The following is a 21354-nucleotide window of genomic DNA, read 5'->3' as shown; positions in this document are numbered from 1 at the left end:
AGATTTTCTGTTGCATGTAGTTACTCCATGCCCTGAACTCTTACACACTGTAAAGTCCACTGAGCGCTGTTTTGTGTGGTTTGTTTTTTTTTAATATATTTAATGATGGCAAAAACAATATGGTGGGTGCTGGATAAAGATTTTCTTCATTTTCAGCTTCATCATCATACAAAGTTTTGTAATGCTTTATTACAGAAGTTGAAATTGGCTTTAAGTGTTTCGCAACCTGAAGGTCTGCGTAGTGAGATTTCCTTCTAGTTAGGAAAAAAAAAGTTCTACCTTTTGAAATGTGGAAATCTGAGAGGAGCATGTTTTCCAAGATATGAGGGAGGAAATAGTGGTTGGAAAAACTACAGCTGTAGTTGGTTGTTGTCAGCTGAGGAACAAATTTAGGAAGGGAAAGAGGAGCTGAAGAACAGGTGCAGCCTAGTAGTCTCTGTGTAGGAGCCCTGCTCTCTGTGACAGATAGATGGAGAACCTGACCTGAGTTTAATGGAAGTGGTTCCGGGCAACCTTCTCCAGTGGGAAGCAAGAAGACGAGTTACCTCTGCAGTTTGGTTGGCTTATTGCTTTAGCAGTTTGAACTTGTCTTTATATTCATTATTTCTTTCTTCTTTTGACAGTGGAACAGCAAAATGGACAGTGAGATGTAGTTAAGAAGAGACAGTGTGGAAATAAGGACTGTTGAAGGGAAAAATAGTAGTAAGTACTGGTATCCATGTTCTTAAATTTCACAGTGGTTTGAGGAAGTTCCTGTATTCTTCTCAATGCAGTTAGCCAGTATATGTTTAACTTGGGATGGCTGTTACTAGAGGTGTCATGATTTTTAAAATGCATCCTGTGAAGTCACAGTAAAATTCTTCTGAGTGCATCCTCAGATCCCTGCTCCCTCCAGGCTGCACCTGCCCTGCCTTGCTCCCCTGAGCTTGGCAGCACTGTGCCTTCTGTCAGGGCACACTGACCTGTGCTGTAAAGCTGTTTGCCCCCAGGAGCGTGGCACTGAGGTGGCTCAGCTGTCCCTGACCATGTTTGGATTTCCCTTTGCCTGTTCCTGTGGTGTTGTACATGATGCACAAAACAGCTCACGTTTGCTTGAGCAAGCAACAAGTTTCACAAACATGCAGAAGGGTTGCTCTGAATGTCAGCTGTTCATTGCATTTTTAATTTGAATGACAGAATTCATAAATGCCAGAAGCAGTTCAAAGTGACTCAGGACTTAATCATCATCCATTGTTTTTCTTCAGGTTTCAAGTGTCCACAATTAAAGGTGATGAAATGGAAAGAGTATTTGGAGGAATGCCAACAAAGTAATCTCAAGGTAAAGGTTGGATAAAGGTATGTTTGTTACCTTGCTGCAGCATTCACAGCTTATGCTGACTCTTCAGACAGTGCTAAAGGGGTCAGGAACTTCTACAGTAGGACTGTATTTGGCTTTCATTTCACAGCGAGGGCAGAGAAACAGTTTGTATTACATAATTATGTGGAAAGATCAGAAGAGAAACTGAAAGAACTTTTTTCTCCTACTCTTCAGTTTAAGAGCAAGAAACTGCATAGTGTCAGATCTCTGGCCGTAAGGGTTCAGTTGATAAAACCATTAGTAGTTGACAAGGGCAGTACAGACTTTGTTGTAAATGCACAAACGCTGCATTTGATTTTCTGAATTTGCTCCAGAAAAAATGTAGCAATCTCATTGGACAAACGTGAAACTGAGGTGAAAAATTGTCAATGTTGTTGATAGTTTGAGTGATAACTGGCATTTACAGAGATGAGTAAGTGTGAAAAATGCGTCCAACAGAAATAATGTTTGGTAAATCAGTTTCAGTTCACTGGAAAGGATGCAACAGCAATTATCAGTTACTTTTATAATGAAACTACTAATTTTGCTTTATTAAATAACCCAATTTAAAAACAAAACCAACCCCACATGGTCATTATGGTCCATCTCGTCTCATTCTGCTTTTCAACAAGTATCTGTTACTTTGTGGTACCTGGGTGTAAAATGTGGTGTTCTGGCAATTAGTGCTTCAGAATGTACAATATATGAATGCTTTAAGTTAATCTCATGAGCCTCAGAGCAGCTGGTCCTTAATACACAATGCACTACTGACATTTCTGGTTAGAAAACCAGGCTTTTTTTTTTTTTTTAATAAATATATTTTTTTAGTAGTATGTGTGCTACCAGCTCTCTAAGTATGGGGAGCAATCATCATGTTTTCAAATGGACCATAATGCCTAATTCATTTGCCTAATCATGGCCTCGTCATCGAATGACAGCACAACACCCAGCAGCTCTGACTGCATTCAGTCTGCATTCTTCTGTCCATAAGGGCATTTACTGCTTCTGTTGTGCTTTTATAGTCTTAAGAAAGTCATACAGACTTAAAGAAACATTTGTGTAGTAGTTATCTTCCAGAAGGATTTGTAAATACGCTGTACAGCCATTGCAGTAGCTGAAATGAATGCAAAGTATGTCCATTAATAACTGATGTTTCTGCTGTTTGCAGCTTCTTTCTTTGGAACTGTTTGTATAATGCTTCTAGCTTGTAAAGCCCAGATGAGTTCATGGCAAAGACCACAGTAAGTCAGAAAGTTGTTTTGTCTCTTTTCATTGGGAAATCAGCACCCATCAGTATGATGGCATTAAACAAATGTGTTATTCTTTTTCTGTTTTTATGGTCTGGGACACCAGGGATGATAAGTAAGTCATTAGACAGTGCCAGTAAAGTTATTATGATAGAATACATTTGACAGTACTGTGTCAATGTATTATGGTTTCTCTATGCTGTTATATTAACTGAACGAAGGTTGGATCAACTGCAAGAAAAGCAGCATCCCACTACCCCTTTACTTGTAAAGACGGGTATAGAGAAATCTGTTGCCTCAGAAAAGCATCACATCCCCTAAAACAACCCCCTCCAGTACTGCGTAGATAGAAGTTGCTTCCAGTAGAGTCATGATTTAGAACGTTGTATTTATTTAACATATATTGCCAACAGGGTTCTTTCACCATTAAACAGTGTCTATGCTGCATATTATTTGCGAACAGAAGTATGTGTGTGTCTGCAGAAACAGACTATGATTCCTGAAAAAGAGCAAAGCAAGAACCCTGTGATACACAGCTAGCATCTTCTGACTGCATAAAGCTTTTTGCCTATGATTTTCTTTTAGCACTTCCCCGCTCACCTAACACGCTGTGTTGGTTAGACAGCTACATAATTATTTATACCAAAGCAGTTTAATTATTTGTACCAAATAAGATGAGAGAATTCCCATAGTCCTGCATGGAGCAAAAAACTGTAAATAGGTTGGTCTGATAATAAAATATACTCTGTGAGCTAAGTTTTTCTATATAAAAATATAATGAGATCTTGATGTTTTCAAACACAGCAAAATAAATAGTTGTGGCTGGTTTGGGGGCTTATAGTGGTGTACCTGAAATATGTTAATTCTGATGTCAGTAACATTCTTCAGAATTGGCATCAGCCCAAATCAAGTCATCTGCTAATTCAATTTCTATGTTTTCTATATCTGGAACAAATGAAGTCATTTTCCTTTGTGGTTTAGTTTTGGACAGGCAGATGTAACATAAGTAACATTTCCCATGACAGTTCTTACCAGGTTTTACTTCATCTTGAACAGGCTGCAGTAGATGAAGTGATAATTTGTGATTCTGTCTGTACTGAAACCAGCCATTCCGTGTGTGTGACTTAGATTTGTATCCCTCTCACTTCTCAATCACAAGCAGATAGGAGAGAAAAAAACACAGCTAATGCTATCACGAGGAAAACAAAAATGTTTCAGAGTTCCTCCTTTTGTCTTTTAGATTGCTGAAAGAGTGACTGAAGAACAGATGTTGGGCACATCAGGAAAAACTGAAGTTCTCACCAGCATGGCCTGCCATTCTCTTCTGAGAGAAAAGTAAGTGCATGAAACAGTACCAGTAACATTTGTGCAACAGATGTTAGCAACAAGTCACAGACACAGGTACCTCAGTTTGTTACCATTTGTTACAAGACACTGTCTTGCACTGCCTTCATACTTTCATGTTCTTCATTTCTTCCCTGGCCTTTCTCTCACTATCAGACCAAACCTTCTACTGAGGCAAAAAAAAAAAAAAAAAAAAAAAGCAGAAAAGAAAGCAATTTTAGATATTTGTTGTAGACTCCTTTAACCAGCTTGGATGGCTGAGGGATTTCTTTCATTCCTAAAAGCAAAGAAACAAGCAGCTTGTTACAAGGTAATATGCATACTCACCTAACTGTCTGCTGTACAAAGAATGCTTCAGTTAACTGTATGCTTGTTTTCTCTAACAGTCTCTAAGTGTCTGAGTGAGCCTTCCCCTCCACGAGTGCAGTGTGTGTCACCATTTACAGCAGCTGGCTGTGGAATGGTCGAAGTCATATCATTAAGCTGCAGGCAGTTCTGTCCAGGAAGTGGCAGAAGCCAGAACAGGCATCATTCACTGTTTTCAGTAATCACAAGAGTAGACAATATTGGGAGGGGCTGTTTTTATATTTATGAATGCCAGCAGGCACAGGAAGTTATCAGATACCTAAATAGCAGACATTACAGAGTTTCTACCTGAGAATTTTTCTCTAATGTAACTAAGATTGAAGTGAAGTGCTTCTACTTGAGCATCCTGAAAGAGTCAGCATGATAAATACTCATTACTTGAAAGGCACTGTCACATCTGTGCTACTGTCAGTATTCTGTTCAGATTCCTATCAGTCAGCATCGCTATTCAGTAATGAATGCAGATTGAAAGATTTTGTTGGCAGAACATAAATGCAGAAAAAATATTTCTCAAGCTTGGAGGAAATTGGCACTTCTTAAACTGGATTTATCAAGTTTATCTTGTGACAAAGTCATTTTGTTTCAGCTGAAACTTGCACCAGTGATAAAGACCTTGGGAAACTTAAAATGCAACCAGTTAATAGTTCTTATTTATTCAGTGATATTGATCTCTTTAAATGCAGCATACACTCTCATTTTCCATTAAATGGAAACAATGACTAACTTTTCAAGTAAGCAAGGAAGAGATTTTAGCTTTTTATTACTGTTATTTCTTTATTACTGTGTTAATTCCTTGCTTGCCAGATGTTTTACTTTCAGCCTACTCAGGCTGCTCGTATTGCCTTATTGCCTTAAGTTGCCTTTTCTTGGTTGTGTCCCCCAGAAAGCTATGCTTACATTGCTGTACTTGGTGTGAGCTGGCTGTGCTGATCTTTCTCAAGTCTTTACCTTGTGTTCAGATTTGATGCTATCCTGTACCTTGTAACATAAACAGCTTCTGCAGTCCCACTTTCTGTAACTTTAAGTCACTCTTTAAAAAGAAGTCACCACTCTTCTGTGTTTCCTGGATTAGTCACTGCTCTGTCTCTGTGTAAGTTTCAGGAACATGGTGCTTAATCTGTTTTAATAATAGTGCAGAGTAATTAATACTCATGATTCAGAGGAATGCCATGCACCCAAAGCACACCACCTGTACCTTTCACCTGAGAGCAGAGCGCTGAAGAAGTTCTCAACTCCTCACTACAGATAGTGATGCCCAGAGGACTGCCTCGCGCACCTGGGCAAAGACTGTTAGAGCAACACCACTTCCTTTGTTAAAGTTAATTAAAGGTCAGAAAATAGCAACACTGTTTTATTTATACTCTACCTAGCAATTACTGCCTCCTTGCAACAGACAGTGCAGTTTCTTGACTCCATTGCCTTGCTCTTTGCAGCATGGCAAAATTAATGCTATTCTTTTCTCTCAGGCATCAGTTTTGGCTCATCACGTCTTTGAAAAAAAATTAAATACTCCGTATCTCAGACCCTGTAGTGAATCCCTAGATGAACTTACATGTTTCCATATCTCTCCAGTCCTCTCAATTACAATAGTTTGTGATTTGTTGACAGGTGATGTAACCTTGTAGTCGTCAGACAAAAGACCCAGGATGGGATACTGATTCCTGTACCTGTATTGGAAAGAGTTGCTCAGCTGTAAACTATCAAACCGAAATCTGCATACCTGTATTATCCAGATCACTATCTCTGATCTTACCCCATAATCCTGTCAGTTAACAATCTCCACATATTCTTACTAGTAACAAAAATGCTAACACTGCAATTTAAATGTCTGTAACATGTTGGCCACCCCTCCGTTTGCGATTACAGTGCGTAGGATTGAATCCTTCCAAATGGTTTTTACTAGGTGGAGCTTTTCCCTTTTGCAAAAGTTGAACAGACATTTGGCATTAAGACGTTTGCAGGAGGTAAGGACATAGTTAATAGAAGTATGCAATGGAAAATGAAGATGTATTTTTAAGAAAGATGAATAACTACATTACTTCTTCGTGATGATAGCTGTTACACCAGGGGACTGACTGCTTGATACTCTGTCATGCTTGAGTCTGAAGAGTTCCTGAGAAAACCAGAAGTGAACATTCAAGTAAAATAAATCATGCTTTCTGATGTACTGGTTCACTGAAGTCACAGAAGAATCCACGCTGAAATTCTTATTGAAGAATGCTCTGAAATAGTATGTATGTCCTTCCAAGAGAAGTGGTGGAGTAACAAACAGTATTATTAATTTTAGCTCAGTGAAAGATAATAATAATAATCCTAACCCCAGTTCCTGAACCAGGAGGGTACACGTGACTTCCTAATTAAACTGCTACCTTCAAAGCAAGTGAAGGCTCAAGCATACAATATTCTTAAACAAGAAATGCACTGTTCTGTTTTACCTCTTGCTGCTGTTTAATACAAACATCTTTCTCCTCCAGCATTGCTGTCAGTTCATGCAGCTTTATTTGCAAGTCGCTGTTGTTCCCTTCTTGCCTTGATATATCTTGCTGGAATTGGCACAACTGAGACTGTGAAATACAGGTTGAGAAATAGTTAGTTTGGTGTTTGGTGCTCCTTGCAGGTAACCTTTCTGTATACAGAAAGCGTGCAGTATACAGTAAACTCTGTATGTATTTTGTTGGTTAAAATCACGAACGTCAAAGGACTTTGTTTTTTTCAAATCACAGTTTTATGAGTTTCAGTGCTATCATTAGCGTTGTATAAAATAATTGCAGAACCAAAAGATACGTAAAAAGCATCTGATAGATCTTCTCTTAATTAAAAAATAACCTGATACCTCCTGTCACAAAAGGTGACAAGTGCACATATACCAAGTTCATCAACATACCCTGAGACTGCGGATCTCGCGGTCTTTATCCTCTCTCAAGTTATTGATCATCTCTACGTAACGGCTGGAGAGTTCATCTGTGGTAGTCTGAACTGTTGGACTGGAGCAGATCTAAAGCAAAAAAGCATTTTTTATTTTTAAGAGATTTCTTTAATATTATTTTCTTCACCAGGCCATCTGCATCTGTGAATAACAGCAGCTGAACAAAGAGCAAGTGAAGGTATTATTTATTACCTGTAGCTTAAGACTCTGGATCTCTTGGTCCAAGGCACGCTTGGAGTATTCCAGTTCCTTTAACTGACAATCCTTTTCTCCTTCGTTGAGTTGAAGAGAAAGAAGCTGTTCTTCCAGAGATCGACACCTGGCAGTACTGTCTCTGAGTCCTTGCTGGAAAGCACAGGAGTGGAATGAATGCATGGTGTTTCTTAGGGGAGTAATAGGATCATCCACACAGCATATAGCCAGGCAGTAATTACTTGGAACACTCAGAAGCCAGCACAGAAGCTGGTTTATGGCTGATAGTAATTATACTGAAACTATATTCTTAGATTTACCTGCTGCTGACGATTATTCTCTCTCAGAGAAGACAACATAGTTTCATATTCTTTTACTTGAGATTCTTTAAAAGCCAAATCCTTCTTAAGTAAGACATTGTCAGTTTCTAGCTTCTGTAAGACAAAAACATTAGCTGTAAATAGCTGCAATTTATCAGTAAGCTTAGTCCTAAGTGTGTTCAAAGTGCAAAATATTTTGTATTAAGTGATAAATACCCAGTTTTCTTGAAACTTGTTTTTTCTTAAATTACAAAGCTCATTGTTCATTAAAAGCTCACGTGTTCATTACAGCAGCCATGCTCATCATGAGGCTTCATACTGCATGGTAAGCAGTAGTCTCAGAAACTGCTCTTTCAACGTGTCCTAGAAAGACTTTGTTACGTGTAGTTACTAAACTGAATTCAAGAAAAAAAATCCAAAGAGTACTTCACTGCACAGACCCACTTCATGCCAGAGGTGACTGGTAAACCCCCTCTCTCTTCTTCAAACTTTGTATTTTACAAGAGAACGCTCTGAAGCTTCCAGTGATGTCAAGTACTGGGGCTGTCCATGAGAAATGTATCTGCTTTCCTAACAGTAACTATCTGGAGCTGTAGAGCTCCAGTTTGCAAAGTGTGATGCTTGTATAACTCAGGATTGCTGAGTTGTTAAAGGTGCCAGCTGACAGCAGCTTTCCTATAGAGTGGGAGGTAACACGAGGCAGGAGTTGAGCGCTCCTGCTTCCTAGAAGAGTGCTGTTAAGTAAGGACTCAGTGTTTATAACACAGACAGGGCATGTACAGAAACACAGTTCCAAAACATCTCCATCGATGTAGGCACACACAGATTGTATATACTAATGCAGAGCTAAGTCTAAAGTCTAAATCTACTCAAACAGAGCCTTTCTTGATTTAATTTTTTGTTTTTGTTTTTGTTTTTGTTTTTTTAGGTTTTGACAAACTGAACACTTGAAAACCACTGCTAGGAAGAAATCTTACCTCATTCACTGTTCAGATCTTGCAAGTCAATGAGTGAACCATCCGTTTTTATTAAGGCAACTAAGCTTGGACTTCATGAGTTAAATTTCATCATAATGGACTTTACTGTGATAGACCAACAAATGAATGAGGCCGTGGGAACTGAGAAATACAACTTACCCCCAGGTCATCCTGCAAATGGCAGAGCTCTTCACGTAAGTTTTTGAAAGTGGAAAGCACAAGTCTCAAAGATTTATCTGATGTCACTCTCATCTAGGAGAAGAAAAAATAAAATATATATTATTCTAATTAGTGAGTTTTGTTTACAAAATGCTTAACTATATATAAAAGCACAGAACTGCTCTACAGCTGAAAATAACTTCTAGAACTACTGTACGCACTGTTCTTTGAAATGCCCACATTTTCTAAGACTTTTTTAGGCACTTTGTTCCTTTTGAATTACTGCCTTGTAACACACAGGCATCGAGTTCGTTAAGTAGCTAGGAAATATGATGAGAAAAAAGCCAAAAGCCATTTATAAATGGACCCAAACCAGAAGTGATATGTTCTATTACCAGATACTGTAAGTGTGCCATGGCGATGAGTGCATTTAGCAGTGTTTTTAGCCAGACCATTTGTAAAGGCAAGTTAGAGAGAGGCAGCATATGTAATTAGTAATTGATACCTGATTCATCGCTCAGTAAGACACGTACTGTTTGCCTTTAGTTTCTAAAGTAAAGCATTAATATACAACACAAATAAAAATACTGAAATTCAGCTTCTTTCATTCCTTGCCAAAAGCCAAAATGGGTTCCAGCAAAACTGCAAGGAAGTTCAGTAAAACAGTTTAAAATAAACAAGTGAGCAGTGAAATGAACTGCTGCATGGCACCTGAGCCACCTGTGTGATACCATAGCCTCTAGAGAGAATAAATGGAAAAAGCAGAATAGTGAGCAGTGTTACATACAGATTCCCTGGTATGTTTGTATACAGCTGCTTCTACTGCTTCAAGTTACTGGAGGCTTCCCCCCATGTTATTTACACACCTGGAGGAGATAACGAATCTGCTGCTTTGTTGCCTCAGACAGTCCTTTGGGAATTAATTCTTCAATATCTTCAGTCTAAGCAAAGGGATGAAGAAAGAGACATCTTGATTAAGAATTTTGCCTGGTTGATCATTATGAAGTTTCTTAATTAATTACACAGCTCTGCTATGAAAAACATGTTTAGCACAAGGCAAATAAGAATGAAAATAGATCAAAGCATATCCAGAAAATTTCCAAAGTGTGGCATATAAAAACTGAGATGAAGTGATACATGAAGTTTATATTTAAATCTACACTAAGCTTAAATTTTATTTTAAAAGCAGCATTCAAAATCATCCTCTCTTAAGAAATAGCACTTAATTCTAAAACAGAGCTCGCAGCAGTTAATGATTATGAGCAAATCTCATGTTTCTAAATATTGAAAAGACTGTCAACAAACAAATGATGACTAAAGTTTTACAGGAGATGCTGACAGCCATGAAGTGGCATTGCTTCATGTAATTTAATCCTAAACAAACATTTCTATCACAAGCATAACGACTTTAAAAAGAAGAAAGGCCCTGATGATTGTATGCATTACGCCTGGATTCCCACAAGCGAGCAGTCAGGAAATCTAGAAAGTCATTCTGGCAACTTAAGTTCCTCTCATCACAGTGAGAGGCAGGGCTTTTTTTTTACTTCTGCAGTGCACAGCAGTGCATGTTGTGAAGCAGCTGCTTTGTTGGCAAGAGAATAAAACGTCCTTTGCAAAAATGCATACTGAAAATACATGCATCTCTGTACGTTTGTTTTACAATGAAACCATTACTGGTGTAACAGGAAAGACTCAAAATTTGACTCGTACTGCAATAGTAATAATAATAATGCAAATTATTGAACTTCCTTTCTTTCAGTATTATCACACTTGCAAATGCAAATGCATGCCCAGCAGTAGGTTTCAGGCTCTGAATGCTATTAACAAGCAGAAATCATGAACTAACAAAAGATCAGCATCATTCAATTAAACTTGCTTGGCCTCATTTGCTCCAAGATCCACACCGCTCTTACTGCGACTTTTAGAGATCAGCTTTGTAAGAGCCCCCCTGATGCTTACCTGACTCGTAAATTCGATGTCATGGTTCCTGGAAAACAGACAAAATGCAGTGGGCTGATGAACAAAAGACTTTGCAGAACTTGACCACTTGACAGCTACAAAAAGACTATCTGTCTTTGCAGTGCAGAACAAAAAGGGTTCATCATAAGATTAAGAGCCATTAGCCTCCCTGTAAGGCAACAGGCAGTGCGTTGTTAAATATTACTCCTTGTACAGCTGTGTGAGGAAACTGCATTACCAACAGCAGCACAGTCAGCACAGGCTAACTCTCTCTGTTTCTCTGGGCAGTTGTCCCAATGATGGTTGGTTAACCCGGTTCTTAATTGGTTTGGGTGATGTCTTTAACCAGAACTAAGCTGAAGTTTATTGACATGCATCAGGTGTTTTCTTAGCAGTGCTGGGGTTCTTTGTGATGTTTAAATCCCACTCTTCCCATGCTACAGAGCAGTTACACTCATTTCAGTGAACTTTTTGAAAGCACCAAGTGAGAGAGAGAGGGGAATACCAAAGTAATGCTGATTGTGAGGGAAGGATAAGGACATTGTCAAGACCCAATCAACTTGTATCTGTGCTCCCAGCTGTGCATTCCTAGGATTTCTGGAATACCAAAATGTCAGGTGACAGACATAAGGCCAATACCTTCCTCCTATCTTTTCCACATGCTGTAGTAAACAGCTGTACAGGTCGTTGGTCTTGCGGTTCAGTTCAGCAAGGAGCTCACCGAAGTAGCGGCAGTCCAGCTGGTCATTGTTCTCCTGAGAGCAATTGAAGTAACAGATGGTAAGCAAGATGATCATAACCCATTCACTTCCTTGGGAAGAAAGCTGCATGTGAAAATGCTACCAACGTGGTGGAATTTTTTGTTTACTCTTACCAATGTGTGATTTGTTTATACTATTCTTTTCCTGGCTATTGTGTGTTCCATGTCTTCTGGTTTTCAGTAAACTATACAGAAGTAAATTCTTCCTTTACAGCAACAAGAAATAGGCTAAGCAATATCTTTTTCAGCAATGTTATCATTCTTATTCTAATACAGAAAGCATAGATAATTAGTAAAACCTCCTTTAATGATCTTCAATGTTTCCATAGCTGTAGTAGTGGGCAGAATGCATATGGACAGCACTGAGAACTTACAGAAAGGCACTCACATAAGCCACCTCCTTCTTTTTTTGTTTTTTTTTTAAACCCAACAGAAAGTTAAAGCATCTTTAACTGAAGATAAAATGTTTACTTACATGAATAATAGAAGTGAAAACAGGCTAAACTGAGTTTAACTAAGTTGTTTTATTGGACTCTTGTCTATGGGAAATTTCCACAGACCAATACAGCCATCACCCAGTATGTCAGTCTCACCACCTGTATGTTCAACAGATGCATGGGACAGGACTGCCACATGTGAACCCCCAGCCAAAACAGTGCTACTCACCAACTTGCACATGAAGTTATTTCAGACCCCCACTGAGCAGTTCAGATAGAAAGCAGTGCTGAATTGGCCTATGTCCAGTTTACAAAGCACTTTTTACCTACATTTTACTAAAACGGGAAAGAAGCATTAAATCTTGTATTACTCAGCCTTTGTTGTACTAACAGATGAAACCTGACTGAATCAATGAGCAGCACTCTGAGATAAAGAAAGAAAAAAGCACCACAACAAAGCGGCAGGACTTGATGGGTACACTTAAGCACTTTGCTGTTTATACTTACAGAAGGGACATAATGCTTAATTACCACGCTATGATTTTGAATGTGGACTTTTGAAGAGCAGAAATCAGTATCTTAATCTATATGTAAAGTTCTGTACTCCATGTCCAAAAGCATATTGTGAGTAGTAAAACATGCAGCAAATGATTCTTACCTGTTCGCAGGTTTGAACTGTCACCCTCCTCACTGCACTTCCTCTGCAGTCATCAGTCACAGAGATGGGCATTACTTCACAGGGGCTGCCAGTCTGTGTTTGCTGGCACTGCTGTGTGACTGCGGGCTGCTCGGGCTGCTGGCAGGGCTGCATGGCACAGCACTGATCAGACAGCTGTGGAATCTGACACTGGTGGGAAAATTGGTACTGCTTCTCCTAAAATAAAAACAGGAGTGAATTTTCTTTAAGTTGCTGAACACATCTTAGTGAGGTGAAAGCATAATAAAAATACGTAAATGAATGAAAGGTGTTTTGGCATCAAAAGACTGTTTCAGGTATTTTAATAATGTTAATAAAATTGCTTTTTCTTACTATTTGAATATGAGTTTGCCTCATGCTATTACACTTCAACACCAACTTTTACCAACTCCTCACATTTTAGCAGCTGCAGATGAAAGCACAGAAGACACACTTTTCTTAATTGAGCTGTATGCTTTATTGTATTGTTCCACTTAACATGCTCAGGCAATAGGAACCTCCATTATTTAACTTAAAACACACGTGCATCCTGTTCCATTAAGTATTCCAGAGATTAAAGAGCTCCAGTTGAATTACTGAGTGTTTGTTATTTCAGTTAATATAAATGTATTTTCCAGGAAATAACCAATGGCATTTTCCTCTACAGACATTTCAGCAGTTCCAGGATCAGAGTGTACACCATATCACGGACACATCCATCCTGTTTTAATAATCCAAGAAAATGCTGCTGGCAAAATCACCCACCCACCCAGCTAGTTTATGTTCCAGTCTTTGAGAGGTGTTCTCTTCCTCAGCAAGGCAGTTCTCTGGATTACTTCACATTAGCACAACACTACTATTAGTTCACAAGGCACAACAAATGCTACTTTTCTTGTACTGACTGAATCTTCCTTTGCAATAGATAACAGAAATAACCAACTTACTTGATGGGGATTTAATAGTTCATATTTTCTTATTGTCTTTTCATAGATGACATTATTTCCAGGACTGAAATTGCCCCCTCTAAGAAATGAGGATAATGGCTCCTGTAACAGATTTTAATAAAAAGCACTCAAAAACGTTGGCAGCAAATTCAGAGTTAGCACAACTTTAACCAAACAGTGATGACTTTCTTTTGTGATTCAAAGTGGCACTTTAAGATGGTTTTTTTGGAGTTACCAATATTTAAGTGTGCATTCATTTCATCCTCTTGAACTCGGATTTATTCTTTTGCAGTATGCACACAGCACGTACACAGACTTTCATCTTGCATCTCTATTTCCCTTCACCCCCCATGGTATAATGCCAAATGCACTGTTTTCTCTCACTGCAGAATCCTGCTAGGCAGAAGAAAATGAGCAGGCTGTGTGCCAAAGGTGGACATTACGTCACGTTAGCTAGAGTTCATGCAGCTATGAAATTTGTTCACTTTAAATGTTCACCCAGGCACCACTGAGTGACCAATTCGGGTAGGCCTGCTCTGAGAGCTCTGAGAGCACAGAGCCAAATACAGTACTTATCAGACTGCTTCTGAAACTGCTTGGGGTCTCAGGAGTGTGAAGACAGAGCTGCTGGTGTGGCTGCTGCATCTTTCAGCCGCGCTGTTCCCCAGCTCAGGTTAAATGCGTACAGCTTGTCATGAAAGGTCGCCTGGTGGGCTGCTTACAACCTCTTCTTGGAAGGAGACAATTGTTGAGCACTCTACCTTCACGATGTTTCTACCCATAACATCCAGACATGAACATCTAATTCCACTCAGGAGTTTGTCACAAAAGAACTAACAAAAAGGCAGAAGGTTTTTCAAAGAGCTTTCTTTAAATCTCTACAAGTTCCTCTGCCACTTTATGAACTATTCTCTTTTAAATTGATCTTCTCCATTCGGAAACAAAGCAACTGTGCTTCCCCCTTAACAACATCCAAAATAAGCAGAAATTATCTGCTAACAATATAATCGAAACATATTAATAGAGACTTAATGCCAAGAGCTGAGAAGCCCAGCTGGCAATTCTGTAGTGCTTTCAGTTCCTAATAGTTTCCTCTCTCCCAGAGGTTTGGACCTTGTGATTTCAAAATATTCAGTGTGGCATTACAAAGGGAAGGAAGTACCTTTCCAAGCTGGGGCAATTTAGGAAGGAAGGGGTACAAAGACTCCAGCAGCAAACAGTTTTCCTACCTGCTCAGGATTCTCTATGATAATCCTTCGAACAGTGCCCTGCAAGGAAGAAAATAAAGATTCAGTACTTCAAAATCTTTTATGCTCAGAATTCATCTTACATACACTTATGAATCTGAATATTGCCATCAGCTATAAACATTCTGAGATCTGTTGGCTAATGTCACTTAGCAAAGTTTTAAAGCTAGGGCCATTCCACCCAACAGGAAATGCTATGCCATAGTCTGGATTCTCAGAAGTTTGGGTTTTTTTCCTCAATCTCCTATTCATAGGTTAGAGGAAATCGGTCCTTATTTTCTGTAAATGCCAAAAGAACAGGATACAAATGAAAGCTAACATGCTGGGCCGGCACTTCAAGGATCTCATCTCTATTCCATGTAATGCTGTCTTTAACCTACAGTCTTACATGTCACATAAGAATGTCAGCTCATGCAAATTCGATGTACTGCTACAAAAAACTTCTTGCTTCACCATGGGAAGAAAATGTGTGCTTAGCTTAATCACCAAAATAAAAGTTGCCAACAAACCAGATCCCAGTATCAGTGAACCGTTATCTCATGAACCAGTGAGTGCAGTTACTTCAAAAAAGTGGCATGAAACACCATAATTAACACCTATAAAGATGCTCACACAGAACATTTGCTCATTCTTGAAAAAAAAACAAATACACTTTTCTAAATTACAGAAATCCACAAATTGCAGCAGTTTTGTTACTTTTTTACTACAAATTTTTTCTCCTCCTGCACTGTCTACTCCATCCTGCGGACCAAGAAGAGAAAGTTGACGCATTCTGCTTGAAATCTCCATGTTCAGTTGTTTATCCAAGTGAGCAAAATTCCCATGAATCTCATCTAAGCACTAGGCAATTTGTTAGTCTACAACATGCTGTTTATTCCTCCTTGCAGTGCAGACTTTCAATTTTCCTAACAAATCATTTATTCCCCTAACCTGTGGGCTTGGAAAGTATACACTGCTTTAGTTGAGCCTCAGAGACGTCCTTAAGAGCAACTCCGAAGTAGGTCAGATTTCTAGTTGTGAACTGTTGTGTAAGTTTAGGAAGCCTGAAGCAGTTTTCCAAATCTCCAAGAGTGAATCATAACATCACCAGGGAAGAGAAATCAAAGTAGAGAAGAAATTGTTTCAGCACCAATCACAGTAATTAAGAAATCTCAAAATGATAACTGGTGCAGAAAACTTGGAAAGCTGCTCCTTGGTCCTCCCGCACTCCATGTACCTGAGTTAGGCCTTCGGGGCTGTCATGGATTTGGCTGGGATAAAGTTGCTTGCAGAGGCTCGTATGATGCCATGTTTTGGATTTTTGATGAAAACAGTGACGATGACACACTGCTACTGAGCACTGCTTGCACAGAGCCATGGACATTTCAGCTCCTTGCACAGCTTGCACTGTTCTGCTCCCGGCAGCACAGCTGACCCAAACTGGCCAAAGGGACATTCCATTCCACATGGCACCGTGCTCAGCAGCAAGAGCTAACGGGATGGAAGAGAAAGGGGGGATGTTTGGAGCAATTGCATTTGTCTGACCAAGAAACCACTACATGTGAAGCCCTGCTTTCCTGGAGGTGGCTGAAACCACCTGCCTACCAGTGGGAAGTGGCGAATGAATTCCTTCTGCATTGCTTATGCTGGGCTTTCACGTTACCCAACAGTTTCAGCTCCTCACCTTCTCGCTCCTCTCCCACCCCCTGGGGGTATGGCTGCAGCAAAGGCAGTACAGGACAAAGCCCCCTGAAATCAGCACAGCTCTGAATCACAACCTGACACTGCAACAAGACCACAAGGGAGCAGGGAGCACAAGGCCCCAGTTCTACACCTCACTGACACCTGAAAAGCCAAAATGAAAAGTAAAATACTGAGCAGACAAATGCACACATTAACCAGAACCAAGGCGACCAAGGGTCCTGCTGTATGCCTTGCACAGCCCAGTCTCCTCTTCCACACAGGAGCACCCACAGCAACACAACTGACATCAAAGGGAAATAGATGCTTGTTCTTTTTCAGCCTTGGCTACCGTGGTGTGGTGTGGCGCATGAAAACAAGATGAGCATTGTCTACAAAATGAAAAGGCACATTTTCAATGTAGTGCAAAGCTGTACAAACCTGCCTCATGTAAATGCCACTGCCACAGGACTTTGGAATATGTAACTCATGCTATCTATTTCAGGAAGGATAACTTGTAAATTACTGTACCTAGGCACTTATGTGCTCTCAGAGCAATAAATTCAGAAATCAGAAGACTAGCAAATTTTAAGTTAGAATACATTTTTAATCTTGTAGTATTCAAAAGGACGGTATAAATCACATGCAGAATAACATACAGAACCTAGGTTTGTCTGGATAAAATGACACCTATTTGTAAGGCACCCAACTCTCCCTTCCGGCATGCTCAGATGCAGACATGCTTCCCTCGCCCCGCAGCAGAAGGGCTGTGCCTGCTCCCCTCCCAGACCAGCCCAACAGGCCCAGCCTGCGCCAGCCGGGAGGGAACCCCAGCCCCAGGAACGCTGCAGCCCAGCGCCAGCCCCAGCCCAGCTCACTGGGACACAGCCCCAGGCTGCCGCAGACCTCTGCCGTCCCCAAGGGTACATCTGGGGTTCTTCTCCTTAAGCCTCTCCTGGGTTTCCTACAGTGCTCAGAGATGGGACATCCTGTAACAGAAGGAGGAAGGTGAGCGCTATGCTGGCAGGAGAGCCCAGTGCTGCCATGGATCCCAGTGTCCGGATTGGGTCTGGGATTCGTAAGGATGGGACCACAGTTCTGGGTTTGCATTTACAAGGGTAACTTCAAAAGGCAAACATCAGCTTTTTTCACAGTGACGTCTGCTTGTCTTTACAATTTTAAGATCTTAAAACAGGTCTTTGATAGATTTATCCAATCACTGTGCGCAAATTTTAGGGGAAAAACCTATCATTACACTGACCTTTATATCCAACAAGTTTCCCTTCAGCTTCTGACAAACTTGCGATTACGGTCAGAATTCCACCAATGCCAAACCTTTTCTATGTAGCATACTGTCTCGTTAATTACAAACAACCCGGCCATCTAATTGGAACTTCAGAATTACATCTGGCAGCTGAAAGAGGGAGGCCACCTCTGGGGATCGTTGCAGTGAATACAGAGAAATCCTACAACTTAGCTGACACCACAGTAATACAGCACCATCCTCACAATGGGAGGCAAGACCCCTCCATGCTGCAGCACTGAGCTGACCATGGAAACCTCACGGAGTTCCTCACGAGTGAACTATTGCGAATGCTTTGGGAGCTGTACTCCTACCTACACCAAAAACAGACACCTCACACCAAGAAAATTTATGCTGAGCACTATTTTCCATTTAGTTCAGGCAGATGAGAGCAAATTTGCCTTCAATTATTCCAAATGAAATCTGCCACAGCTGGGAGCGGCACTTGGCTTGTGCATCAAGGATAAAGCAAAGTCAGAACCCAAAAACTGGGAAGAAAACTGACCCCTGAACACTCTGTGACCACAAAAAGCACTACCACACACTTTATGCACATGTTACTTCTCCCTCTCCCCCTGGCTTATTAGCAGAGTACATAAACTGAACAGGGGATGCCAACCATAAGACTGAATGCTGTGAAAGGGTATCAATAGTGATGATATAATCAATCTACAAAAGCTCTCCAAAAGCAAATAAAATATTGCCCAAAGAAAACCCTTTTGCTTATCAGTGATAAGAAGATTAAACTCCAGCATTAGGCTGCCGCTAACTGCGATCTGAGAGTTGAGTTATAATCTCTGCAGGAGGCACGCGATGCTATGCTATTTTGTTCAGGCTATACAGGATCTGCTCAAAGAACAACAGAATCCACCGCAGAAGTGCTCTTCTGGGCACAGCTCTTTACCAAACGTTTTCCCCCAAACTTCTCAGCTGCAGTCAGCACCAGGCACACAACTGCCGCCTGCTCACAGCCGGCCTCCTCCTCACCCTTCTCTTCCCGCGTAACTTCCTAGTAGCCTTTATTAGCCATCTGCCCACTCTGCCATTACAACTGCTACCCACACAAAACCCAATCTGAGCTACACCCTTTTTTATTGTTAAAGTCTAATCCAGCAAAACACTTCAAGAAGAAAACATTTTTCTTAGCATGACTTAAAGGACTCAGAGACCGTAACAGATGTTGAAAATTAAACACACCTTGCAGCGCAGAGACAGCACTTGAGTCTGCAATCAGAGGTCGGTGCACCCATCCCAGCAGAGGAAGCCCGAGACTCCGCCGTTTGCTCTGAGGAACGTTACCTTACCCGAAGACAACCCGCACCGCGCAGCCCAGAACACCGCGTCCCACCGCAGCGCCGTCAGCGCGGCGCTCCCCGGCTCCCAGCGGCCGCCGTGCCCGCAGGGGTGGCAGCCGTTCTCCGCAGGGCGCTGAGGGCCGGGCCGGGGGCGGCGGTGTGCGGGACGGCTGTGGGCGCCAGGAGGGCGGGAGCGGCCCAGAGCCCGCACCGGGCGTCACGGCGGGGCACCGCTCTGCTGACGAGCAAAATGGGTACAGCAGAAAAAGTTACCTGGAAGTTTGTGGGGTTTTGTGTTTTCGTGGTTGTTTAAGTACATTGGAGTTACCAAACAGGAACCAAATGCGAAACTGATGCAAACGAAAAAAAGAAACGTAAAGGGAAGCGCACCGCCGCTTAAAGCTCCTCCCGCCCCGGCAGCCCCCGGTGCCGCTCCCGCTGCGGGCCAGGCGGGCCCCGGGGCAGCCCTCCGAGGCGCGCGTTTTCTAAAGGAGCTTCAGCGGAACGGCCGAGCCTATCTGGAGGCTACGGACCGCGCAGCCGCCTCTCCCTGCTAGGGGAAGCCGCGCCTCCCGGCACCGCCGCGGAGGTAAAGGGCACGGCCGAGGGGCGGCACCGAGGCGCTCGGCCCCGCTCCGCGCAGACGGCAGTCGCCACCCGAGCCCGTACCTGCGGCGGCGGCTGGCAGCCGGCGCTGAGCTGCTGGTGGCCGTGCGAGCGCTCCAGCGGCGAGGAGGCGCGGGATGAGCAGGACGCGCCGACCCGCCGGCAGCCGGGACCGTAGGTCCGCACCCGGTCGAACGCCGGGCCGCCCTCCTGGTGCTGCGGAGCCGGCGGCTCGAAGCAGGGCGGCGGGAGCGGCGGCTCGGGGCGGGCGGGCGGCTCGAGGCACGGCGGCGGCTCCGGGCACGGCGGCGGCTCGCGGCACGGCGGCGGCTCGCGGCAGGGCCGGCGGGCGGCGGGCAGCGTGCTGTAGTGCTGCTGGCGCCGGTAGTAGTGCTGGTGCTGCTGGTGCTGCTGCTGGAGGTGCGGGGGCAGCGCGAGGGGCTGCAGCTGCTGCTGGCCCCCCAGCATGCCGGCCGCGCGGGCCGCGCTCCGGGAGCGGCGACTCGAGGCTCAGCGGGGCGGCGAATGCGGGCGGGCGGCAGGGCAGGGCGGCGATTAGTACCTGCGGGAGGGCCGCGCCTAGGGCGGGCCGCACCTGCACCCGCGGCTGCCTCCCCCTCGCGGGGCGGGCGATGCGCCGCGGCGGCCTCGGGGAGCGCGGGGCTGCAGGCACAGCGCCGTGCCGGAGCCTGCCTCGTAGAGAAACGTGGAGTAAAGTAAAGGAGGGGGCTGCTTATTTTCACCCGTGTTATTAACCTTACGAAGCTCGTCCGTAAGAGACAAGGTTGGAAACTTATCCAAACTGTCGCTCTGTAGAGAAAAGTATGAACTCGGGTTAGTTTCTGAACGCAGCACTTTTTAGTTTGGGCTCCTGTATTGCATTACCCGAGTCAGGCAAGCCCTATCCAAGAATGTAACTTTGTTCTGCGTGGTAACATTGTAATAACATAATTATATAATATTGTGTAATAAATACAATCCTTAATAATCTTAGGTTCTTAATTTTGTCAGTTTCCCCTGCGTGCCTCCTGCACTTTCAGGTCACTCAGCACAGCCACATAATGGCAGAAGACCCTTGACAACAGAGCATTACTCTGTGTGGCATGGCAGTGACATCTGGAAAAATATTCATCAAAAATAAAGTTTCCCTTAATCCTCCATTGTTAAACCCAAGCAGACATCCATTTTATCTAGGAGAGCATTTAAAACTAAAGACACTTGTAGTAAGTTCTGTCCTGCTGGTTTCAAAGGTGCTGTATGCCAGAAGAAATGACTTACCCAGACAGAAGAGAAATACACATTTTCTCTTAAAACCTCATTCTCGGTTCACCAGCTTAAAAAAAACATTGATGGCTTCTGACATAACAATTAAAAAAAATCTCACAGAAAGTAATAGCATATGGTTACAACAGCCTGGTCTCTGTTTCTACACAAACCATTAGAACTTGCTTTATGCTTCAGTAGGAAACCACAGAAACTACAGTAATACTCCTCCAGGAAAAACAAGAGCTGTGTAATGTATCACGTAGAAAACAATTAGTTACCCAGCTCAGGAAACATTACCAGCCTGCAGTATACTTCCCTGTTTAATAAAGAGTGGC

At 42.4% G+C, this 21354-nt stretch overlaps 2 protein-coding genes across 12 annotated transcripts in view; one reads left to right on the top strand and one right to left on the bottom strand.

The window, feature by feature from the left end:
- ZNF711 (zinc finger protein 711) overlaps window positions 1–13061 on the top strand; it is a 32799-nt gene extending 19738 nt beyond the window's left edge. For 4 of the 8 annotated variants that reach the window (XM_042825340.1, XM_042825345.1, XM_042825346.1 and 1 more), the window contains exons 10-15: window positions 624–702; window positions 1245–1335; window positions 2505–2577; window positions 3824–3918; window positions 8660–8902; window positions 11495–13061. The gene's annotated coding sequence lies outside the window, so the exon portion shown is untranslated. Of the gene's footprint in view, window positions 1–623; window positions 703–1244; window positions 1336–2504; window positions 2578–3823; window positions 6524–8659; window positions 8903–11494 lie in introns of all 8 variants that reach the window. The other 4 variants (XM_042825343.1, XM_042825341.1, XM_042825344.1 and 1 more) reach the window with 4 other exon arrangements.
- On the bottom strand, window positions 2955–20221 carry POF1B (POF1B actin binding protein). 4 transcript variants are annotated; one of them, XM_042825351.1, is made up of 15 exons: window positions 19817–20221; window positions 14873–14911; window positions 13644–13745; window positions 12682–12897; window positions 11466–11581; window positions 10827–10854; window positions 9734–9808; window positions 8868–8960; window positions 7732–7845; window positions 7412–7564; window positions 7178–7288; window positions 6729–6857; window positions 6333–6406; window positions 5846–5960; window positions 2955–4204 (listed from the first exon to the last, which is right to left on the bottom strand). In XM_042825351.1, exons 1-15 carry the CDS (start codon window positions 20219–20221, stop codon window positions 4199–4201), a joined length of 1776 nt encoding a protein of 591 aa, XP_042681285.1. In that variant the 3' UTR covers window positions 2955–4198. The 4 variants fall into 4 exon arrangements, with proteins under 4 accessions (XP_042681285.1, XP_042681284.1, XP_042681283.1 ...); XM_042825350.1 differs by lacking the exon at window positions 2955–4204 and adding an exon at window positions 4211–5410; XM_042825349.1 differs by lacking the exon at window positions 2955–4204 and having other exon boundaries at window positions 5424–5960.
- Between the last annotated feature and the right edge of the window lie 1133 nt (window positions 20222–21354).

Source organism: Centrocercus urophasianus, unplaced genomic scaffold (genome assembly GCF_019232065.1).
Source record: "Centrocercus urophasianus isolate 14NV4802_14NV808 unplaced genomic scaffold, USGS_Curo_1.0 seq_24, whole genome shotgun sequence".
Taxonomy (NCBI): Eukaryota; Metazoa; Chordata; class Aves; order Galliformes; family Phasianidae; genus Centrocercus; species Centrocercus urophasianus.
This window is presented reverse-complemented; position numbering and strand designations above follow the sequence as displayed.